We start from the raw sequence: 23,758 nt of genomic DNA, 5'->3' as shown, positions 1-23,758 counted from the left end.
GCAGCTGGATCCTTAGCTTCCTGTCTGACAGACGCCAAGTGGTCAGACTGGGCAGCATCACCTCATCCCCCATCACACTGAACACTGGTGCTCCACAGGGGTGTGTACTGAGCCCTCTCCTGTACTCACTCTACACCTACGACTGCACAGCCACTAACAACTCCAACATCATTGTGAAGTTTGCGGACGACACTACAGTGGTGGGTCTTATCACCAACGGTGATGAGACGGCTTACAGGGAGGAGGTCAGCGCCCTGACCCACTGGTGTCAAGACAACCATCTCACCCTCAACGTCGCAAAGACAAAGGAGTTGATAGTGGACTTCCGGAGGTGCAGAGAAGTACACACCCCCATCACCATCAACGGCGCTGCTGTGGAGAGAGTGAGCAGCTTCCGGTTCCTTGGTGTACACCTGGCTGAGGATCTTACGTGGTCAGTACACACAAACAAAACAGTGAAGAAGGCGCAGCAGCGCCTCTTCTTTCTCAGGAGACTGAAAAGATTCGGCATGAGCCCCCGCATCCTCAGGACCTTCTATCACTGTGCCATTGAGAGCATCCTCACTGGATGCATCACCACCTGGTATGGCAACAGCACCGCCTACAACTGCAAAGCTCTCCAGCGAGTAGTGCGGTGCTCTGAACGGATAATTGGAGGTGAGCTTCCCTCCCTCCAAGACATCTACAGGAAGCGGTGCCTGAGGAAAGCGGGGAGGATCATCAAGGACTCCAGTCACCCCAGCCATAAACTGTTCAGACTACTTCCATCAGGAAGGAGGTTCTGCAGCATCCGGTCCCGTACCAGCAGACTGAGAGACAGCTTTTTCCATCAGGCCATCAGACTGCTGAACACGTCATAGACACCTCAGCTTCACTACTGGAACTTTAACATTATGCACTCCATACTGTACAGTAATGCCACTGTTTTGCACATATTCAACTCTGTATATTTTTATATTTTTATATATTTTATTTTATTATTGTTTACTATTTAATTTGTAAAAATGTGTATACACACACACACCCACACACACCACACACACACACACACACACACACACACACACACACACACACACACACACACACACACACACACACGTAGGAAAATATTTAGTATACACATCCAGAAATGCATACACTATTATATATTGTACATATATTTATTAGTTTCAGGTTGGCCATTCTTGTATTTTGCTCGTTTGTGTTGTTGTGTTTGCACATCTCTGTTGCTTGTGGGGCTCGCACACAAGAATTTCACTCGCATGTGCTGTGCCAGTGTGCCTGCACATGTGATGTGACAATAAAAGTGATTTGATTTGATTTGATTTGATTCTTTCAGCTGCTGTTTGGCCAGTTTCCCTTTGTGTTTGAGGAGCTCTTTAGCTTCCTTTTTGTGCTTTTGTATTTCTTTAAGTTCATCTTTGCAGCTTTTCTTGGTCACCATCGTTTCTTTCTTGAATACCTTCAACTCAATTTTCAGTTCTACTAAACATTCCATTTCATGCATGTGTGAGGGCACATATTTACAACCCTTAGAAAACGGTCACGGGGTTGTTTACAGCCTGAAGCAGCCAAGAGGGAGTGACGTAGCGTGAAGAAGACGGACATGCGCAGTGGGAGAGAAGACGAGCGGAACAAAAAAAGAAAGCACACGTGTCCGGATGAGAAGAGACACTAGGAAAGGGCCGCGGTCAGGAGGAGACCCGAACAAAGTATAAACGGGAGGTTAGCGAGACAGTATACGGTACCGCAGCGAGTCTAGGCTGGGTTTCCGTCCGTGTATGCACTCTGACTCCGGCTACAGTGGCCTTACGGGTGTAACGTCGGGGCGAAGTGTCGGCGGAGATAGCGCTAGCAGAGGGGCTAATCGAGAGCTAAGGCTAGCGGCCGCTCCCCTCCAATCGGCCTCAGTTTCCCGGCGTTGCCAGTAGAGTTTGGCGACAAGAACGTTTAGAAAGCGAGACGGCACGGCTGGCTGTCTGGCGAAGGACCAGCGAGTTTCCGGGAGAGGGATTGGGCGGCCGCACTTCGCACGGCCTGGGGACTGCCGTAGCTCCGTTAGCCCGCGGGACCGCCATCTTGGGCCCCGATGTCGGCGGTGTTTGGAGTACCCTGCCACCCAGACGACGCTCCGGTTGTTCACCCTGCTTCAGCTGGCTGTGTGTAAAAGTTTCACCTACCCGTGGGTTCATTACACTCCATTTCAGGAGGGGCAAAGGTACAGTTCCTGTGTTTTATTTCCTTGCTTTGATGTGGACCAGAGAATGAACATTCTATTCCGGCTGTGGAAGTTCTGGACAGCCTAACAGACTGCAACTCCGGTTAATGACACATACCCCTAGAACTATCTGTCCGTCCCACCCCAGAGACAATTTACTGGAGTGAACTGTAAAGACTGAAAATGTTCCTTTGGTGTGTCGGACATTGTAAATGATGTGATGAGACTGTGTCGACCATTTTAGACAGAATATTTGCTGTGTTAACTTTTACTGTTCTGCTGTGTTGTGAGTGTTTTTCCTGTGACTAGGGTGGGTTGTGTGGAGTCGAGGACTCCCAACTCTGGGTCTCACCAGTCTGTTTTGATTTATTTTACCTCATTTTATTTCTTTCATTTCTTTGGTCCTGGGGAGGCTCCTTGCTGTTTTCCCTTTGCTCTCCAGGGCCCTGTGGACATTGTTAACCAAGTTTGGTTTTTTTGAGGGCTCTCCAGATAAATAAAAAGAGCCACGTGGTTTAAAAAGTCGTTGTTGAATGCTTTTGTCCGACCCAGGTTGCCTTGGAGTAGGGGCACCCGAGTTATTTGGTTAGGCACAGGACGACGGAGTTAAGTGGGACCGTGCTAGTATTCCGTGTGCAGGCGCTGCTATCATTGCAGGTCCGGGCCTGGAGTCCTCCTTTTGTGCCTACTGTTGCCAGGTAACTAACCCCATTCTTACTGAAGTAAGTGTCCGGGTCAATCGCGCTAGAGGGGGGTACGGACTTAGATCCCACCACCCGCTAGTCGTTCGAGGCAGCCTGTGCGCCCTTCTACCCCTACATAGCAGGGCTAGTAGCCCCTCACACATGCTCCGCCCACATGGTCAGGAATGTCAGGTGCTGCATCTCCAAATGCTGCTCCCGTTGCCTAGCAATAACAGCTGTTTACTTTTTGGGGTCTGGTTCATTGTTTAATAAAGAAAACATGTCCAAGTATTGGGTGCTGAGGCTCAGCGCATATTCTAGCCTGCTGTGTGGGTGGGCAGCTAGAAATCACTGGTGGGCAACATGAGTGAGGAGAAAACTGGAGCAGCCAAGCAGGGAGCTGCAGGTTGCTGGTTTGAGTGTCTGTTCAGATGCTGGTGTCTCCTCTCTCTGAGATGTCTGCAAACAGTCCCAGATAAAACAATAAGGATAATAAACAAACACGTGACTAAAATAACAATTATGACTCTGATGTGTTTCATGTGTAGCAGGATGGCCTCTATACAGCAGTCGCTGCAAGCATCCACATCGCCACACTTACTATTCTTTAAGCAGGCGTGCTGGGCTCCTCCTAAGGAAAGTTTGAAACTTCATTTCCTTCATGCTGGTGAACTTTTTACCAAATATTTTCATCAAAGCTTCTCCATCACTGACAGGGATTGTTTGGATCTTCACACTCATCTCCACCAACCCTAAAAAATGAGTCTCACTTTGCTCATATAATGCCAGGAGTGTCTCCATATTCCACAAAAGTCTATGCAAACATGTAACAGTATCCCATATTCATAGAAATATTATTGATATTATAACAAAAGCTGTCACCAACACAATTGTCCAAAGTGCTTTTTTTAAACAGGATTTTCAACCAGAGGATTTCCCTATAGCTTAATTTGTTTAATATTTTGTACACAATAACAGAATAATTTCAAAAAAACTCAAAATGACTGGTGTCAATATTATTTGCCCCACAAAAAAGGCCGAATATAAAACAATATTGCAAATATTGCACAGTTGAAAAAAAAAGCACTACAGCTCAGTTGTTCCCGCCCTCCTTTGTCCTCCTGTTTCCCCTCCCTCTCCCCTCCAACGAGGAGTTTGATGGTGTTACGGATTGAAATATTGGGGATGGATACAAGAGGAAAAACCACAATAACAACACTGGTCCGGCCGGGTTGAGTCAAACGATGATTTTAATGATCACACGCGTGGGAGATGGACACCGTACGCAGACAGCATCAGATCTCAAAATGGTGGAGCATTGATCAAACTCTTTTAGCCTCTAGTGGCCCCCACCTAATCATAAAAGCCTAAACATTCACATTCTTTCTCTCACACAGCGCCTAAGCTACGACCTTGGCTCCCTGTTTATCTGCTCCTGCTGAGATGGGGCAGAAAACTCCAGTATGTTCTGTTCTCTTCTAATCAGACAAATAAGGTGATGACTTTCTGCGAACAGTATTTCTTATAACTCAGCAGTATAATGCATCATAAATAATATCATTCATTCACAATAAATCAGCAGTCTAATGTAATGCAAATCAGTTTAACTAATGCAATAGTTATCACCTTCTTCTAATTGAGGAGAATAATGCAAACTAAAACTACATAATAATTCACAATCTTTAATTAGGGGTCTAACATGGCATAAAATAATATTATAATACCACACTGGCAAACTTCTCCCGATGTTTCCACTGAAGGGGTTGGAAGTTAAAAAGCGCTGAAGGTTAGGTTTGGAGTAAATCATGGATGTGTGCACGTGAGTGTGCGCATGTGTGTGCACGTGTTTGTGTGCAGCTTGTAGTGCAAACGTGCGTGCAGAATTCATGCAGACGTGTAACTGGTCGTTTTGAGGTAGAAAAGAGTGATGCACGGTCAAGCTGGTAGTTGAAAGTGTCAGTCAGAGTAGAAGAGCATTGTGTAAAAATGCAAGTAATAACAGCAAAGTGCAAGTCATTAATCGCATCACCCTGAAAAACCTGAGTAAGGAGTGCAGCTCCTGATGAAAGGAGGAGCACTGAAAACCAGGAAATGATGTTTCTGGAACAGTCTGATGACTGAAGCTGGATGTTTGAAGTCTCAGTGAACTGCTTGTCTTTTCCCCACAGCTCCTCCCTCAGCGATGTATATGGCTATATGTTATGAACAATGTGCTGATGTCCGTATCAGGTAACAAACAGCGTGACACAAACGGAGAACATTGTGTCCACTCGATAATATGCTGCTCTAAAAAGGCTCCATCCTGCAGGGAAGTCGGCCCAGCTTTACTCGCACAGCCTGCCAACTCTGTTTGAACAGAAAGGACATCTGCACAAGAAACACAGCAGCCTGTCGCTCAGCACCAACCGCCTCACTGAGCGGATCGGTCTCAGGTACGACACACCATCACAGATGCAGGGAAACAGGAGCTGTAGGTGCAGCAGTGTTAATAATGTCATGTATGATGCTACCACTTGATTTTGAGGAAGGAGGATACTGTAAACCCAATTTTGTCTGCTTGTTCTGACCTGGATATTCTCTGTTGGCCACAGAAAGTTTGCCATATCTGTAAAGATTCCTGACACTAAAGGTTGTAGGAGGTGCAGTGTAGGTAAGCAATGCAGAGTTACTCTGGTCAGTCTGTTTGTTCACAGAGAACAACTGCAGACACTTAGTCCTGCTCTCTCTGTTTCAGCAAGAAACCCATACACAGATAGTACATATCTGTGCGGGGCTGTCCCATCTGGCCTGGTTTTACTCTTGTGGTATGAGCCTCTTCAGAAGTTCATGCATCTAAAGGTTTGTACAGATATGTCGAACTTGCCACCTGAATAAATGTCTTCCTTTCTAACTCTAACCCGATTTCCACAATGCAAACCAGCCATTAGACCTGAATTACATAAAAGTAGACAGACAGCATATCAGAATCTGAAGCATGCATTGTTTTTTTTAATAACATATGCATACTTTTTATTCAAGCCCAACAAGATTTTAGAGACTAAATAACAGAAACGTTGTATAAACGCCATCAAAAACACCAACAGCACCTTCTCTGGGTCCAAGCTCGTGTAACTGAATGGTTACCATGTGTTTTCTGTGCTACAGGAACAGTGTTATCAGCACACAGTTCAACGCCAGCATGCACCATTAGATCACATAGCAGACTAATTGACAGGTTTTTTGTGAATGTCTCGCACATTTCATGAAGATAATGCACAGTATGTATTGTGAGAACAGAGCTCTGTGTTAAGCCTGTCTGCAGTCCTAACACAGTGCTGCTTGGAGAAACACGCCTGTGTCACAACATTATGGAAAAGTGGCATCAGTCCAAAGACGTGCAGTTAGGGGACAGGTTCATTGGAAACGCTAAATTGCCCATAGGTGTGAATGTGTGCGAATGGTTGTCTGTGTCTATGTGTTAGCCCTGCCACAGACTGGGACCTGTCCAGGGTGCACCCCGCCTCTCGCCCTAAGACAGCTGGGACAGGCTCCAGCCCCCCGCCACCCTGAAAAAGGATAAGCGGAAGCAGACGGATGCTTGGATGGACGGACAGATGGAAGGATGGATGGACGGCTGGACGGATGGGTGGATGGATGAATGGATGGATGGATGGATGGATGGATGGATGGATGGACGGATGGTTGGACGGGTGGGTGGACGGACGGACGGACGAGTGGGTAGATGGATGGATGGACAGACGGATGGACGGGTGGATGGATGGATGGACGGACGGACGGATGGATGGATGGATGGACAGACGGGTGGATGGATGGATGGATGGACGGACGGACGGACGGACGGACGGACGGACGGACGGATGGACGGACGGACGGATGGATGGACGGACGGACGGATGGATGGATGGATGGATGGATGGATGGACGGGTGGGTGGATGGATGGATGGATGGACAGATGGATGGATGGATGGATGGATGGATGGATGGACAGACGGATGGATGGGTGGATGGATGGATGGACAGATGGATGGATGGGTGGATGGATGGGTGGATGGACGGATGGATGGATGGGTGGGTGGATGGATGGATGGATGGATGGATGGATGGATGGACGGATGGATGAGTGGATGGATGGGTGGATGGACGGCTGGATGGACGGACGGACGGGTGGATGGATGGATGGGTGGATGGCATCAGTTTATCTTTAATCTCAAGATTTGCTAATCATACAAGAATTCTGTTGTGCTGTTTTGGACGGTTGTATGAACAGGTTCAGCTCCGGTTTAACAAGCATCACTTAACCATCATGAGAATTTATTTAGTTTTTCTTGTTTCCTTGGTGACTGTTTCACAGCAACTCGCCATCAGACTCCCAGATTCTCTTCCGATATTTGAACTGCTGGTGTTGGCAACAGATGAGTTTCCTCAGCTGTGTGTTGGAGTGAGAGACTGTAGTAATGATAAACCACCAACCGGCCAACAGCTCAGGTTTGATATTATAGAGCTGAACGGCGCTCCTGTTCCAGTGCCAGGTAGGACCGTTTCTGAATTTCTCTGCTGACTTCCTGAAGCTTCAAGCTTCAACTTGTTTCAACAAGCTTCCTTCTTTCCGTGCGTCAGGAGATAGTGGAGCACTCAGAGCCGTGCAGGTAACCCAGCTGGACCGAGACACTGTTCTCATCACCTTGGAAAGTAAGTCCCCTCGCATATTGTGAATCCTTCTAATGTCTTTCATGCTCGTTCTCAATCTGTGTACCGTTTGGACAGGAACTGTAAAGATCGTGAACCTGCAAGGACTTCCATCCAGACAGCTGGCTGCAAAAATAGTCTTTGACTTCCCCATTGAAACACTAGGTAGAAATGATGATGTGACAAACAAAGTGAATGAGAGCTGATGTGTGTCCTGAAAGCTGAGTGACACCTCCTGTTCTGTCAGTCTGCTTGCAGGATAGTGTGCTGGCGTTCTGGAAGCATGGCCTCAAAGGGAGGAGTTTCCATTCAGATGAGGTGATGAACTAGTAAATTCATCCAACGTTGGCTGAGCTCGTATCATGTGCTTATCATATTTGTTCTAAGTCATTACACATGTGAATTTTCACTTTATGTGCAGGTAACACAAGAAATTACAGATGAGAGTCGTGTGTTCAGAGTTCTGGGAACAAACAGGTATGTTAACAGTATGCTGACAAGAGCTATCAATCACTGTGAGAAACTAGTAATCCTAGTACATCAGAAGTAATCAGGATAGTATTTTTCTTGATACTATTGTTAATAGACCTGGAAACGATTTTCAGAGTAGCATGTGGAAGTAGCAAAGATAATGGACGTTACCCGGAGTTTTCCACTGTGAAACCAGGAATAACAGCTTAAAAATGTTGTTGGATTTCTGTGATCTAAATCATTGTCAGCCTGGCAGGCAAATAGCGTGGACACCAAAGTTTGTGAACGTGATAACCTGAGAACAAAGACATGTAGGATTTTAAATCGGTACCATAGGTGTGTCTACTGGGAGGCTGAGGCTTAGCGCTGGTGGCTGCCAGTACTAAGTATTATTATACAACTGTGCCAACCCTTATTTAGTGGATCTTATCTTCTTTCCTTGTGTTTCAGTTAGTTTTTACTCAAACTGGGTGTAGAAGGAATCCTCGCAAAGGTTTCTTTTTCTTCTGTGTTATGTTTTATGTATTTCTCAGATCTTTGCTTCCTTTTTTCTACTTTAAACTTGTTTGTATGCTGTTGTGTAAATGTTCACACTTATCATAAAGTTTAAAAAAGTAGTAGGCGTGGTGATGAGCAGGAACAGGAGTAAAACTCCAGTAAGTGTACCAGTACTGTACCAGTGTGTAGCATTAAAGTCAAACTACAGTGGTTGTAGTATCAGTAGAGTAGTGTTAGTACTAGAGGTGGGAGGAGTAGAAGCAGGTGGAGGCACTGGCTTTAGGTTAGTACTGCCTTTCTCTGGCTCTCCTTTGCAACTCATCTCCTTCTCATTTGCTGACAATGTGCAGAGACATCCTCCTTCAGAGCACACCGACTGATGACCCGTCAGCACTGAGCAGCCTGTACATCCTGACAGGACACGAAAGCAGCTACTGAGAGAGGACACGGGGCTCATTCGACGGTGTTACCAAAGAAAAGCACAGCCTGTCTGTAACTGTGGGGTGGAAACGATGCTCTGTTTCACTGAGGCTGTGCCAGGAAACGGTTCAATGCTGGGAATGACAAATGTTAGGAAGGTATCCTGCTGACTGTCCAGCCTTCACCTGTACACAAGACACCTGTCAAGGTCCTCGCTGGGGTTATAGTTGATAAAGCTTTCTAGCTTTTCTTGTCTATTCAGCTTACCTGCTTAAATCAGACCTTTCTGTTAAAGCTAATGCAGACTCCACTGATCCGCCCGCTCAGTGTGGACGGGAGAATAACCTGAACATGGCCTCTGGGACATCATCATACTGATGTTATGAAGCGCTCAGTCAGGTTTTCTTCTTGATCAGACTGAGGGGCAGACTGAGTGTGTTTTGGTGCCTCAACATTCAGTCATATTCTGTAAAGCCATTTTCTGTCTGCATGCTGCACATAAACTCTTTGGACCAGAGTGCTGTGACACCTACACCTTACACCTGCAGGAGCTGCTCGGCCATAGAAAGCTGCTCTGTGAAGTGCACGGCTTTTTTGCCAGTGTTGATTTTATGGGTTTAATGTAATAACTAATTTTTCACATCATCGTCTGAGACGTAATCCCAACGAGGAAACCTGGAATGTAAAACTTGATGGACGCTCCAGCTGAAGAGTGCTGCTTACACTTTCAGTATCCTTACTTAAAGAGAACATCTCAGAAAAAAGTACAGTTAGCAAGAAGCTTTGAGAACAAGGCAGTGTTATTGTATGCTAACCACCGTGGTGGTGTAGCTTGTCCTGATAAAAAGTGAATGTGGTCACATTATACTTGTTAACTAAAATGAAAAAATAAAATAATTCCACTACATGGGTAAAGATATTTATGATATTTATGGAAAGGATACTATAAAAGTAACACTGGCCTTTCCATGAGAGAAACTTGAAGTACAGTATGCATGTTGAGATTAATGTTTGTTTAATATGTTTTTGCTACTATGTGAAGATGTGATGTTATTAACAACACAGAATAGACAGAAATAAAGATTTTCATATCTCTTGGAGTTTTATGAAGAGTTTGTTGGGTTGTTCTTCTTTGAATGTGTGGATCGATGCTTCTGCGATTTATATCTTAATCCTTCATCCATCCATCCATTCGCTTCCGCTTATCCTTTTCAGGGTCGCAGGGGGCGCTGGAGCCTATCCCAGCTGTCATAGGGCGAGAGGCAGGGTACACCCTGGACAGGTCGCCAGTCTGTCGCAGGGCCAACACACAGGGACAGACAACCATTCACACTCACATTCACTCGCACATTCACACCTAGTGACAATTTGTATTATCCAATTAACCTATCCCCACAAGCTGCATGTCTTTGGACGGTGGGACGAAGCCGGAGTACCCGGAGAGAACCCACGCAAACACGGGGAGAACATGCAAACTCCACACAGAAAGACCCCGGCCTGGTGTTGGAATTGAACTCAGGACCTTCTTGCTGTGCGGCAACAGTGCTAACCACCGTGCCACCGTGCTGCCCTTAATCCTTCAATTTGTAAAAAACATTTTGAATTCCGTTTGAGAAGATAAATGAAGGTTCTTGCGTTCAAGTGGAGGCTCTAGCAGACTGAGAAAGTAACTGCATAACTGTGTTATTCCTGCACCCATAGCAGCAAGTAAGTGAAGGCAGTGATGAGCGCTGATGAGTTCTCAGATCACTCAGTCAGTCTCTGAGCGTCACCTTTATTGTGATCGCGCACTTTAAGCTTTCATGCCTGTATTTTTGCACAATTGTGATAATACTGTATTGAAAGAAATCTGTGCACAGACGAACATGGGGTGGCTTTGCTCAGGTAGTAGAGGAAGGTGCTTCAATCCCCGTCTGCATGCCAAATATCCCTGGGCAAGATACCAACCCAGAGTTGCTCTCCGAATGTGTGTGAACATTACACAGAAAGTGCTTACAGAGAAAAGTGCTTGTGTACACCTGAATGAGGCAAGTTCTTTAAAGTGCTTTGAGTACTATATAAGAACCAGTCCATTTACATCGCCAAAGCACTCAATACTCTCTTTACAAAGTTCTCTGTAGTTTGTTTCTCCAGCACCATATTTGACCGCGGTCAAGTGAGCCCTCACTTACGACGACACAGTCAAGCCAGCCGCACCTAAAATGTTGTTGCACTATTCTTATGCATATTACGGTGCGGGTGCCGACTGGCTTAGAAACGCAGTCTTTTGTGTCCTGACACTATTGTACTTCACAATCCACTCCCAGTTTTGGTTCATCTCCACTTTTCACCCAGTGATCCACAGCCCAAATTACTGTACGGTTTTCCAGAAAATCAACAGTAAACTTTACCCAATTTACAGTACTGTACTATATATTTTCTCATCTTTGAGCTCAGATTACAGAAAATCTGCAAGAGGTGACAGAGATATTTCACTGCATTCTGACTCTGGGTGACCCCCACTCTTCACCCTGTGATCCACACCCCAAATTACTGTACGGTTTCTGAGATTGCTTTGTTAACCCTCTCAAGGCAGGCGTTGCAGATTTGCAACAGTTAAAAGCTAACAACCTGATCACCCCACATACATATTTTATGAGTTTTTTTTACTCAGAAGTACCACTGCAGGTATTATTTTGTGCATTAGCAACAAAAACTTAATTTGAGCCTGTGAGGGTTAAGTATGAGTATGACAAAGGCTAAGAAAATATACTGCCTGAAATAATATCAAATTTAAACAACAAATTACAAAATTGCCACACCTGCTGTTATTGCCAGGTGTTCGATAGAGCATTATTTAGTCATAAAAATACATATCATTGAAATATCATCAGTAAAAGAAACACACTCACTATGTAAGACATGTTAGCAAATTCAGTTAATAAATATTGTATCAAATCTATACAGATGTTTGAAGGTATATTGCAAAGCATGTTTGTTTCTTATGGCTTACAAATGTGTTTGCCTTTAACATAATTTACATTTCATTTATACAGTTTCACAGACGAAACAATAAAATAGGTTTCCTGAACTGTTCTTCGTGGCCCAAATTTTGAATCCTTCTGAGGGGGATGCATTATCCATGAAGGTGGGAAATTTGTTCGTCGATCTCTGACCCTCGCTGACTCTGACGCCTCCTAATTCTGCTTCCAGCCTCGCTGATTAATTTGTTGTCACTGATGCTGTCACCAGTTGTACACAACATCTCTGTTTGTCCACCAGTCTAATCTGTAATTCAGGTGAACCCAGAATTACCTGCATCTTTGTAATGTTTCAGAAAATATACACTATATGTTGATGGGCATTGTCCCACTTTTCTTTCCTTTATAATCTCTGTGGTTTTAATGACAATTCATATACAGATTGTGGAGGACATTTTATTCAACACTCAAAAAAGTTCCTCACCAGCAGACTGTAGTACAATTTCAGCCCACCATTAATAAACCCATCCAATGCAGCGTTATCAGAGAAATTATGTGTTATGTTTGTATGTAAAAACAAGATCTGGTGACAGGGAGTACAGCAGATGGGATGGTGTGATTCTTATCTCGCCAGCCTCACTTTAGGGCATGCGAACATATCGGAGTCCACTCGCATATATGCCACAGTGTGTGTTTGACGTCTCATTCGCAGCAGATCGCTTGCAGACTGCAATTATATTGACTTCTGCGTAAGTACAATCTACACAGTGTAGTCAGTGACTACAGAAGCCATCTGCCCAGCAGGCAGACCCTAAGCCTCAACAGCAGCCACTAGGCCCAGGATCCTCCAGCAGCCACTAGGCCCAGGATCCTACTGCTCCACCAGGCCCAGGATCCTCCAGCAGCCACTAGGCCCAGGATCCTACTGCTCCACCAGGCCCAGGATCCTACTGCTCCACCAGGCCCAGGATCCTCCAGCAGCCACCAGGCCCAGGATCCTACTGCTCCACCAGGCCCAGGATCCTCCAGCAGCCACCAGGCCCAGGATCCTACTGCTCCACCAGGCCCAGGATCCTCCAGCAGCCACTAGGCCCAGGATCCTACTGCTCCACCAGGCCCAGGATCCTCCAGCAGCCACTAGGCCCAGGATCCTACTGCTCCACCAGGCCCAGGATCCTCCAGCAGCCACTGGGCCCAGGATCCTCTAGCAAGGCACCAACAAGTAAATCAACAGTGACAAGACGGTGAACGGAGCGAGCAAGACAACAAGCTCAATGGGGCCTAAGAGAACACCGAACGCCGATGAAATTGAGGACATCAAAAAGTCATTGGACTTTCTAACTGAGGAAACATCGGCTATCAAGCTACAACAGAAATATATCCTAGACTTAGTCGAGGAAATAAGGTCGCTACGTAACCAGAATGCAGAGAAGGAGAAACGGATCGTCTATCTGGAGAGCAGGGTCGCGGACCTGGAGCAATATACCAGAATGAACGACGTGATCATCACAGGGCTGTACATAAAACCCCGGTCATATGCTCGGGCTGTGACTGCTGGCAGTAAAGAGGAGCAAGGAGATCTGGATGGGAGCTCTGCGGAGCAACAAGTAGCTGGTTTCTTGCAGTCGAAAGGGATCGACCTGGACTGTAATAACATCGAGGCATGCCACCCCTTGCCCAGGAGAAATGCTAGTGATAAACCAGCTATCATCATAAGATTTGTAAACAGGAAACACAAGAATGCACTGCTGAAGCAGGGGAGGAAACTAAAAGGATCGAACGTCTACATGAATGACCATCTAACCAAATCCAATGCTGACATAGCGAAGAAAGCACGATACCTAAAGAAACTTGGTAAAATTCAGAACACCTGGACTGCAAACTGTAAAATATTTATAAAGCTCAACGGTACACCGGAGGAAGCCAAGGTGCTGGTCATCAAATGCATCCAGGATCTGGAAAAATATTAACAGGTCACTTGACTACAAAGGCAAGGAGCGGGACAAACAATCTACAGTCATCAAAGCAGGTAATAGAAGACAACAACGGAAGCTAAAGCGTAACGTATTCAAGTATGAAACAATCAATTAATTCATTATCTGGGAATTATACATTGCTACCACAAAGGATTGCTAATCAGGAGATAAATTCACCAGTAAACACGGAATACAAAACACACTTCACAGAGCAGGACATTGATCCAGAACTGAACTTTTTTAACATCAAAAATACCTGCTACTATCATACTGAAGAACAATTCAACAAAACTGTCAAGGTCGACGGCAAAATATCTATAATCCACTTTAATAGTAGAAGTTTATATGCAAATTTTCACAAAATAAGGGAATATTTAAGCAAATTTACACATCCATTCAGTGTGATTGCAGTATCTGAAACATGGATTAATAAACAGAAAGGAGAGGACTTTGTAATAGATGGATATGAATTAAATCTTACAAATAGAAAGAATAAGAATGGCGGTGGTGTGGCCTTGTTTGTGGATAAAAATTTAAAATACAAGGTGGTAGAAAAAATGACGATGGCGGTAGATAATATATTAGAGTGTGTAACAATAGAAATTAGTATGGGAAAAGAGAAAAATGTCATTGTAAGCTGTATATACAGAACACCAGGTTCTAATATTGAAATTTTTAAGGAGTGGGTAGATAAAACATTCATTAGGACAAATCAAAAAGTCATGTTCATTTGTGGGGATTTTAACATAGATCTACTAAATCCAAACAAGCAGAGAGCGACAGAGGAATTTATTAATACAATGTATAGCTTGGGACTTTTTCCAGTGATCACTAAGCCCAGCAGGATTACAGCACAGTCGGCAACCCTAATAGACAATATATTTACTAATGAAATAGAAAATAGAACCATAAGTGGTCTCCTAATTAATGACATCAGTGATCATCTACCTGTTTTTATAGTGTATAACAGCAATTACAGGAAGGTTAAACAGCAAAACACAATAAAATACAAACGAGTGAGAACAGAAGAGTCAATAAACGCATTCAAAAGTGATTTACTCAAGCAAGAATGGGAGATGCTGTATAAGGAAAAAAATATTGATAAAGCTTATGAGATTTTTTTAGGAAAATTTAAACTGTTATATAATAGTCATTGCCCAGTAAAGAAATATAGTAAAAAACAAAAATATGCAGAGTGCCCATGGATTACAAAAGGATTGCAAAATGCATGTAAGAAGAAAAATACCTTATACAGAGAATTTATAATGAACAGAAGCACAGAAGCTGAAAATAAATACAAGAAATATAAAAATAAATTAACGAGTATTTTAAGGTCATGTAAAAAGGAATACTATGAAAAATTACTGATTATGAATAAAAATAATATTAAAGGGATCTGGAAAACATTAAATACCATCATCAAAAAGGGCTCGGGGCAGGCAGACTATCCTTCGTATTTCGCAAATAATGATAGAAATATTACTAATATGAGAGATGTGGTAAATGATTTCAACAAATTCTTTGTAAGTGTTGGGCCAGACTTGGCTGAAACAATTCCTGATATAACAGATTCTGTAGAGAAAGAAACTAGACTCATTGACCGCAATCCTCATTCAATGTTCTTAACGGTGGTGGAAGAAATGGAAATCATTGATATTGTTGGGAAATCACAAACAAAAAACTCTACAGACTCTGACGACATTGATATGGAAATCGTTAAGAGAGTGATAGAGGGCATTTCCAAACCCTTAACACACATTTGCAATTTGTCCTTACAAACTGGTACATTCCCAAAACAAATGAAAACAGCTAAAGTAACACCACTGTTTAAAAATGGTGACAGACACCAATTCACAAATTATAGGCCTGTCTCTCTACTTTCTCAATTTTCAAAAATACTGGAAAAAGTCTTTAGTAATAGACTTGACAAATTTATAGATAAACACAAAATAATAATGGATAGTCAGTATGGTTTCAGATCAAATAGATCAACATCATTGGCATTAATGGAACTGATCGAAAATATCACCAACAATATAGATAAAAGACAATGTATAGTTAGTGTATTCATTGACCTAAAAAAAGCTTTTGACACAATTAATCATGACATATTACTTGATAAACTGGAGTACTACGGCATTAGAGGAGTGGTGTTAGAATGGGTAAAGAGTTATTTGAGAGACAGGCAGCAATTTGTGAAAATTGGGGAATATCAATCAGAGTGTATGGACATTGTTTGTGGAGTTCCGCAGGGGTCAGTATTGGGACCAAAGCTGTTTATCCTCTATATCAATGATATATGCAGAACATCAGATATACTACAGTTTATTCTATTTGCAGATGATACAAATATTTTTTGTACTGGAGAGAACTTACAGCAGCTTTTGGAAATTGTCACACAAGAAATGATTAAACTGAAAACATGGTTTGATAGAAATAAGTTATCATTAAATTTGGAAAAAACTACATTTATGTTATTCGGAAATTGTAAAAAAGATGCAGGAGCAAAATTATTAGTAAACAATGTTGAAATACAGCAAGTTTCGGATACAAAATTTCTGGGTGTGATAATAGATAACAAAATCTGCTGGAAACCTCACATAAAGCATATACAAGCCAAACTGTCAAGAAGCATCTCCGTACTAAGTAAAGTTAAATATTTTTTGCCTTCCAAATCACTCCGGGTGCTTTATTGTTCACTTATATTGCCATATTTGGAATACTGTGTGAAAATTTGGGGAAACACATATAAAACTGCACTTCAACCAATATGTAAAATTCAAAAAAAAGCAATCAGGATGATTAATAAAGCAGGATTTAGAGACCATACTAACATCATGTTTTTGAAATTAAAAATACTGAAGTTTATGGATCTTATAAAATATAAAACTGCAAAAATTATGTACAAGGCCAGATACAATATGTTACCAGGAAATATACAGAGGATGTTCTATGACAGAGAAGGAGACTATGAATTGAGGGGGAAATTGAATCTAAGGATTCTTAAAGCACGGTCAAAGGTTAAAACCTTTTGTGTCACTATTTATGGGGTAAAACTGTGGAATAGTTTTACTATAGATCTACAGCAATGCTCAGGAATTAGTAAGTTCATGAAAATACTTCGAAAACTGATTTTGGAAGAATATGATACCGATAAAGATGATCACCCATTGTATGTATAAAAATATCAAATTATATCCAAATTATATCAATCACGGTAGCCATGTTTATATAGGTTCTCCTCGTGTATCGTGTGGAGTATGTGATGATGGGAATTAGGTGAATTATGTGGGATCAATAAGATGTTGAGCAGGGGTAGGAATTAATAAGTATGTTCATACTTCTTCCTACTCCTTTTCAGACCAAACATTGTTACATTATGTCAGACGATTTTGTTTTTCATTATATATTTTTTGTTTATCTGAACACATACATGTGTGTGTGTATATCTACATATATATTCGTATCTGTAAATGAAAATATATGTAGTGTGTATATATTGTTTTTTGTTTTATATGTCTGAAACAAATAAAGATACAATACAATACAATACAATATGTACTGGTAATCTATTTATCATTTATCATGATTCCTGCTCTGATGATTACTTTCTTCTCCTTCTGTAATTTTAATAGATAAAGGATGTTGAACATTAAGCTCCAAACAGGATGAATGAGGAAGACCACAGAGGAGAATCGTGGATGTAGTGAAAGAATATATGCAGATGGTTTTTTTCATGGTGGAGGAGCAACTTCTGATACCATCTTAAAGAAAAAACACATAAAATTGAAGAGTAAAAATAATGACAACAATATGTCTAAATTTTTTATTAATTCTTTAGAGCAAATGCAGTCTTGTCATGGTCAGAGTTGCCCACTCATGTTTAACTAATTCAAATACAATTACTGCATTTAAATGCTTATGTTCTAATAAAAGGCATTGTTTAATACTTCTGCCATGACAACCCAAATAAATCAATGAGAGGGAAACGGGAAGATTAGTCATCAGGCAAGGTTTACTGTTCATTTACCATGCCTTGATAACAGTAAGCTTAACAAAAGAAAAATGTTGGGGACGAGAAAAGGTGTTCTGTCAAAACATCCTACCGTAGCGTAAATTTATAGTCTTGTCTATCAATCCGTGCTAACTTATCAGAATATGCTACCTTACGTGGATAATGGCTCTGTCGTATAGGTAGCACGTTCAGATGACCCAATCACACTATTAAAACATGCTTCCTGCTGGGATTTATATAGGTAGCATGTTCAGATGGCCCAATCACACTATTAAAACATGCTTCCTGCTGGGATTTATATAGGTAGCGTGTTCAGATGACCCAATCACACTATTAAAACATGCTTCCTGCTGGGATTTATATAGGTAGCATGTTCAGATGACCCAATCACACTATTAAAACATGCTTCCTGCTGGGATTTATATAGGTAGGGTGTTCAGATGACCCAATCACACTATTAAAACATGCTTCCTTCTTGGATTTATATAGGTAGCATGTTCAGATGGCCAAATCACACTATTAAAACATGCTTCCTTCTTGGATTTATATAGGTAGCATGTTCAGATGGCCCAATCACACTATTAAAACATGCTTCCTTCTTGGATTTATATAGGTAGCATGTTCAGATGGCCCAATCACACTATTAAAACATGCTTCCTTCTTGGATTTATATAGGTAGGGTGTTCAGATGGCCCAATCACACTATTAAAACATGCTTCCTGCTTGGATTTATATAGGTAGGGTGTTCAGATGGCCCAATCACACTATTAAAACATGCTTCCTTCTTGGATTTATATAGGTAGGATGTTCTGATGGCCCAATCACACTATTAAAACATGCTTCCTGCTTGGATTTATATAGGTAGGGTGTTCAGATGGCCCAATCACACTATTAAAACATGCTTCCTGCTTGGATTTATATAGGTAGCATGTTCAGATGGCCCAATCACACTATTAAAACATGCTTCCTGCTTGGATTTATATAGGTAGCATGTTCAGATGGCCCAATCACACTATTAAAACATGCTTCCTGCTTGGATTTATATAGGTAGCATGTTCAGATGGCCCAATCACACTATTAAAACATGCTTCCTGCTTGGATTTATATAGGTAGGATCTTCAGATGGCCCAATCACACTATTAAAACATGCTTCCTGCTTGGATTTATATAGGTAGCATGTTCAGATGGCCCAATCACACTATTAAAACATGCTTCCTGCTTGGATTTATATAGGTAGGATCTTCAGATGGCCCAATCACACTATTAAAACATGCTTCCTGCTGGGATTTATTTAGGTAGGATGTTCAGCATGTTCAGTGTGCGGCTTCGACCTTCCCCGTGGTGCTTACAATTACTCATGGCCGTAATGCAGGTTCATTCAATCTTTGGGAGTGCAGTACCTGGAACATACAAGGACAAGGTTGATGTAAAGACAATAAATTCAATGAGACAGGGAGGACACAAATTGGCGATAAGTAATAATTTGCCCGATTATCAATGTGTTAGTTTGCATCTACTTTACAATTATGGGCACATGATATGATAACGATATTTTAGCAGTTCAATGATAAATGTATAACATTAATTATGGTGGGGGGTGGACAATGGCTCTTACACTCGATGTCCTCCAGCTTACTTACCTTGGTATGAATGACGACGTACTCACAGTTTGGCGGCTTGAAAATAGCAAAATCTTGCACCCAGCCATTTGTAAATTGGATGTGCGCCTCCAGTGACTTGTAATTATGAAACTAAATGTAACAAAGTGTTTAGAAAGTTAGCACATACATGTAATTTTTCATTTCTTTATGTGTCCATCTATAGAACGCTGCATGTTATAGTGTAAATCTGCCTGTTCTCTGTCAGAAACCTGCCTGCAGAAAATGAACCTAAAGTATGTAATAATCAATGTATAAAACTAAAATAAAATGTATTTTTAGTGACACAGGATACAAACATGGAAGCAAGATGTATAATTAGGATTATTTATAATAAATATGAATAAATTAGTGCAATTTCTTTAACCATAAAGAATAAGTAAATCCTTCAGGACAATGTCACATCAATGCACTGAACTCACTATGTTATCCACCTAACAGCCTCCACATGTTCTCACTGTAATTTCCCCTCATGAATGAATTTATGCTGCACTAATGTGAAAGTTTGCAGGGAAATCAAACGCATTTCACTCGCAGTACTCGAGCTGACTTACCTTTGTTTGAATGACGACTTGTATGTGCTGACTCCACAGACAAGGTACGAAAATATGTCAGGCTACGTCAATAGCGGTTGGTCTTCAGGGTTTCTACTCCACGGCCGTATTTCATACGGGTCGACATTTCCAATGCACGCTATTTTCTGCAAGTACCACCGCTTCACCTCTGAACGAAATCGGTCTCTATACAGTCCATTCTCTTTTGAGCTGCTTTTAAGCATCTTGTAATCGTTGTTCCAACACAGTGTGTTTGTTTTGATTCGTAGACCCCGAAAATGGTGCCGCGCTCCCACAATGCATTGCGGCATGACGTCAACTCCAAAGCCCTATTTCATATGGGTCCAGATTTGCGATGCACTCTAATTTTTTCCAAGTGCTGCTGCTTCGCCTCTGGACGCAATCGGTCTCTATACCGTCCGTTTTCTTTTGAGCTGCTTTTAAACATGTCTCTTGTCGTCGTCGTTCCAACACGATGCGTTTGTTTTGATTTGTGGACCCGGAAAATGGCGCAATACATTGCGGCGTGAACCAGGTTTAGAACCGAACTCTCCCACACACATCACATCACTATAAGACTGGACTCTCACACACATCACATCACCACACGCACTCTGGTTTTTCTTCATGTACACTTCCTTATAATCTCTTTCTGCTATTTGCACATTTTTACTGTAAATTTCTAAGTTAAATCTGTACATTTTGTAATAACCTGTAAATTGTAAATAGTGTAAAACCACTGTCATTTAATGGTCGGGCATTGCACAGCTACAAGCATTTCACCTCATGTCATACTGGGTATGGTTGTGTGTGTGACAAATAAAATTTGAATTTGAATTTGAAAGTCTTTCCAGGCGAGTTTGATCCAGGAGGGTCTGAAGCCAGAGTCAGACAGAGACTGTGCAGAGACTGTAGAAGGACAGAGCAGCAGCAGAGCAGTCCAGATACACTGATGATCCTCTGTCAGATCCAGAGGGACACACAGGGATGATGCTGGACTCTACATTGTGTCTGACAGTGGAGCTGTTCTCAGAGCAGTTCACTCTGCAGCACTGACAGTCATCTGCACTTCTTCTCATTCCTCTGTCAGTCACTGCTGGATGAAGCTCTCCTCTCCACCTCCCAGTAACATGGCCCAGTCAGAGCGTCTCTACACACAAGCTGCTGCTGCTTCAACCTCTCTGGATCATCAGGACACAGCTCCTCCTCTCTCAGCACACACACCGTCCTGTTTACCATCACCACCTGCAGAGAGAAGAAGGAAGAGCAGAGGAGATAAACGAGTGTTTCCAGAGACTCTTCATCAGCTGTCAGTCAGTGATGCAGCACATCCAGTATAAAGAGCAGCAGGGACTTCAGTGCTGGGACTGTACTAGGACTCATTGTTGCTTCACTTTTTCTAATGTTTGGATTTTTATTGAAGTTGATGAAAATGTTTTTCCCTCCTAGTTTGAGTTTGGACTTTCATTCATTAGAAGAACCTTGGTGTGTCCACTCTGAGCTCTGTAGGAACCCCAACAACAAGCCCAACAATCCAGATGGACGGTTCCAGCTGTTAACTGGAGGAATTCCATCCAAACATCTGCTCTCACTAAATTCTTCCTCACCTACAGACTGTGTTCTTCACTGCTTTAAACTTGGAAATGAATGAAGTCATTGGTCTGCGTGCTGCTTTGTTCAGAGAGCTGATTGGCTGTTGACAGCGTTTGATCAGAGCGTGTCAGCCGTTACTATGGTGACCATAAAGGTCAGAAACAGGAAGTGTTTGTGTCCAATCCTGAAGCCTGTCACCATTCTCCTCTCACAGCTTCACTGAGAAGCTGCAGCTTTACAGGAAACACTGGATCTTTGTTTCATACTGACTGTGTTTAGTACAATACTGCTGACAGCACCACCCACTCACTCCATCACTCTACTGACCCCAGAGTCTCCAGTCTGTAGTCTGGACTCTGCTGAAGATCAGACAGCTGCTTCACATCTGGATCCTTCAGGTTGTTTCCTTGCAGCTCCAGCTGTCTCAGATGGGAGGGGTTGGACTTCAGCGCTTCTGCCAGATAATCACAGCTGATCTCTGACAAACCACAGTCCTTCAATCTGTATAAAGAATGAAAGATGTAAGTTTATTAGACAAAGTGTGAGCTTGAAATCATTCAGTGTTTCATCATCTGTTCAGAGCTGAAGAAGGTTCAGAATGTAGAAGTTTAGAAAATGGAAACTCCAAACAGCTGAAGCCAACAGGAAGCAGCTTCAAACAGGAAACTGTGCAGAGTTTCAGACTATATGTCCTGATGCAGCCAGTTGGATTTTGGAGATTTGAATCTCTGTTCTGTGACTAAGTCCTTGAATCATTTCTTCCAGTTGGTCCAACAAGACAGACTAAGTGTTGGACATGTGTTGTGGCTCCATTAGGGGAGCTTCTAAATGTGATGTGATGGCCCCTCTGGGTCTGTCAGGTCACAGGACTGAAGAGAGCTCAAACTGGGCACACAGTTGTTCCAGTCTGGACCAAAGACTCTATACTGGGACTGAGGGACTGCTTTGACTGCACCCACTGGGACTTTTTAAAGGCTCATGTTCTCACTTAGATCATCGATTTCTACTTACATTTCTTTCTGGGAAAAATGGGGATTACTTTGGAAACAGGAAGTATTTCCCCCAATAAGCAGCCCTGGATTAGTAAATCACTCCAACATGTTCTCAGGCAGAAGAAGCTGTCTTGTTGTGAGGGAGAGAAGAAAAAGATTGAGGCACAGAAACTTGTTGAAAGAGAGATAAAGCAGCTAAAATCAGGTGTAAAAGTAAAGCAGAGGATGAGCTGAATAAAGGACACTCAAGGCTGGCTTGGAAAGGAATGAAGTCCATGGTGGGGATGCAGAACAAGGAGCAAAGATGAATGTGATGCTGAATCAGCAGAAGACTTGGACTCATTTGATTCCAGCTTTGATATCATTGATTTCAATGAAGAGCTTTGTGATTATAGCAAAGGGCTGGTAGCTCTGAGAGTCCCACTGATGAGGTGTTTGTGTGGAAATCTCTTAGTGGGACCAAAGAGAGAAAAAGCCCTGGTCCTGATGCTGTGGGAGGGAAATGATTGAAGTGTGCTGTGAGGAACTGACTGGGAGATTTTCACACATTTTCCCGTCCTCCTTGGAAAAAATAGGAAGTTCCCAGCATATGGAAACAAAGGTTAAGTGTCCTATGGCACTCAGTAGGGATGGGCACCAGTATCCAGTGCCATTATGGCACCAGTTCTGACATAAACGGCAGTAACCAGACCGAAATGCAGCACACATTTCGGTGCTTTTTTTTCCTGACATGTCATACACTTTAGATTCTAGCCAATCATTTTACCTTTCCAAGGATAGTAGGCGGGCCCAGGTACATATGTTCTTTTAGAGCAGAGCTACAGATTAAAAATGCCCAAGACGAAGCGGTCAAAAGTCTGGCTGTACTTCTCAGCAAAAGATCCAAACTCAGCAGCCTGCAACAAGTGCTTTAAGGTGATACTGTGTAAAGGAGGTAACACCCAGTGTTGGGGAGTAACGGAATACATATACCGCCGTTATGTATTTAAAATACAAAATAAGAGTAACTGTATTCCGTTACAGTTACCGT

The 23,758-nt window shown here is 42.5% G+C and overlaps 2 protein-coding genes and 1 long non-coding RNA gene across 3 annotated transcripts in view; 2 read left to right on the top strand and 1 right to left on the bottom strand.

Moving 5' to 3' along the window:
- LOC146581131 (uncharacterized) overlaps window positions 1–22,221 on the bottom strand; it is a 76,267-nt gene extending 54,046 nt beyond the window's left edge. Inside the window, exon 1 of the long non-coding RNA XR_014891302.1 lies at window positions 22,064–22,221. This is a non-coding gene — a long non-coding RNA (uncharacterized LOC146581131). The remainder of the gene's footprint in view (window positions 1–22,063) is intronic.
- On the top strand, window positions 4,825–9,624 carry LOC146581133 (mitogen-activated protein kinase kinase kinase kinase 2-like). Its single transcript, XM_085267513.1, has 10 exons — window positions 4,825–5,133; window positions 5,213–5,336; window positions 5,496–5,554; window positions 5,639–5,742; window positions 7,257–7,434; window positions 7,523–7,594; window positions 7,670–7,756; window positions 7,839–7,909; window positions 8,013–8,068; window positions 8,911–9,624. The coding sequence occupies exons 1-10, from the start codon at window positions 5,106–5,108 to the stop codon at window positions 8,996–8,998; spliced, it is 867 nt and encodes a 288-aa protein (XP_085123639.1). The 5' UTR covers window positions 4,825–5,105; the 3' UTR covers window positions 8,999–9,624.
- Window positions 13,215–13,997, top strand: LOC146581132 (uncharacterized). The gene has a single exon (XM_085250820.1). The coding sequence runs from the start codon at window positions 13,215–13,217 to the stop codon at window positions 13,908–13,910; it is 696 nt and encodes a 231-aa protein (XP_085106946.1). The 3' UTR covers window positions 13,911–13,997.
- Window positions 22,222–23,758: the final 1,537 nt, after the last annotated feature.

Source organism: Mchenga conophoros, linkage group LG3 (genome assembly GCF_057382185.1).
Source record: "Mchenga conophoros isolate Kocher_MC1m ecotype Shallow Benthic linkage group LG3, M_conophoros_male_GT1.1, whole genome shotgun sequence".
NCBI lineage: Eukaryota > Metazoa > Chordata > Actinopteri > Cichliformes > Cichlidae > Mchenga > Mchenga conophoros.
Note: the sequence above shows the minus strand (reverse complement) of the source record. Positions and strands in the feature narration are given on the sequence as shown.

Excerpts from the sequence above, each read along its gene's own strand:
- LOC146581132 (XM_085250820.1), top strand. The coding sequence starts at position 13,215 with ATGGGGCCTAAGAGAACACCGAACGCCGATGAAATTGAGGACATCAAA.
- LOC146581133 (XM_085267513.1), top strand. The coding sequence starts at position 5,106 with ATGAACAATGTGCTGATGTCCGTATCAG. Across the intron at positions 5,337-5,495 it reads ACTGAGCGGATCGGTCTCAG|AAAGTTTGCCATATCTGTAA; the intron begins GTACGACACACC and ends TGTTGGCCACAG. Across the intron at positions 7,435-7,522 it reads CGCTCCTGTTCCAGTGCCAG|GAGATAGTGGAGCACTCAGA; the intron begins GTAGGACCGTTT and ends TCCGTGCGTCAG.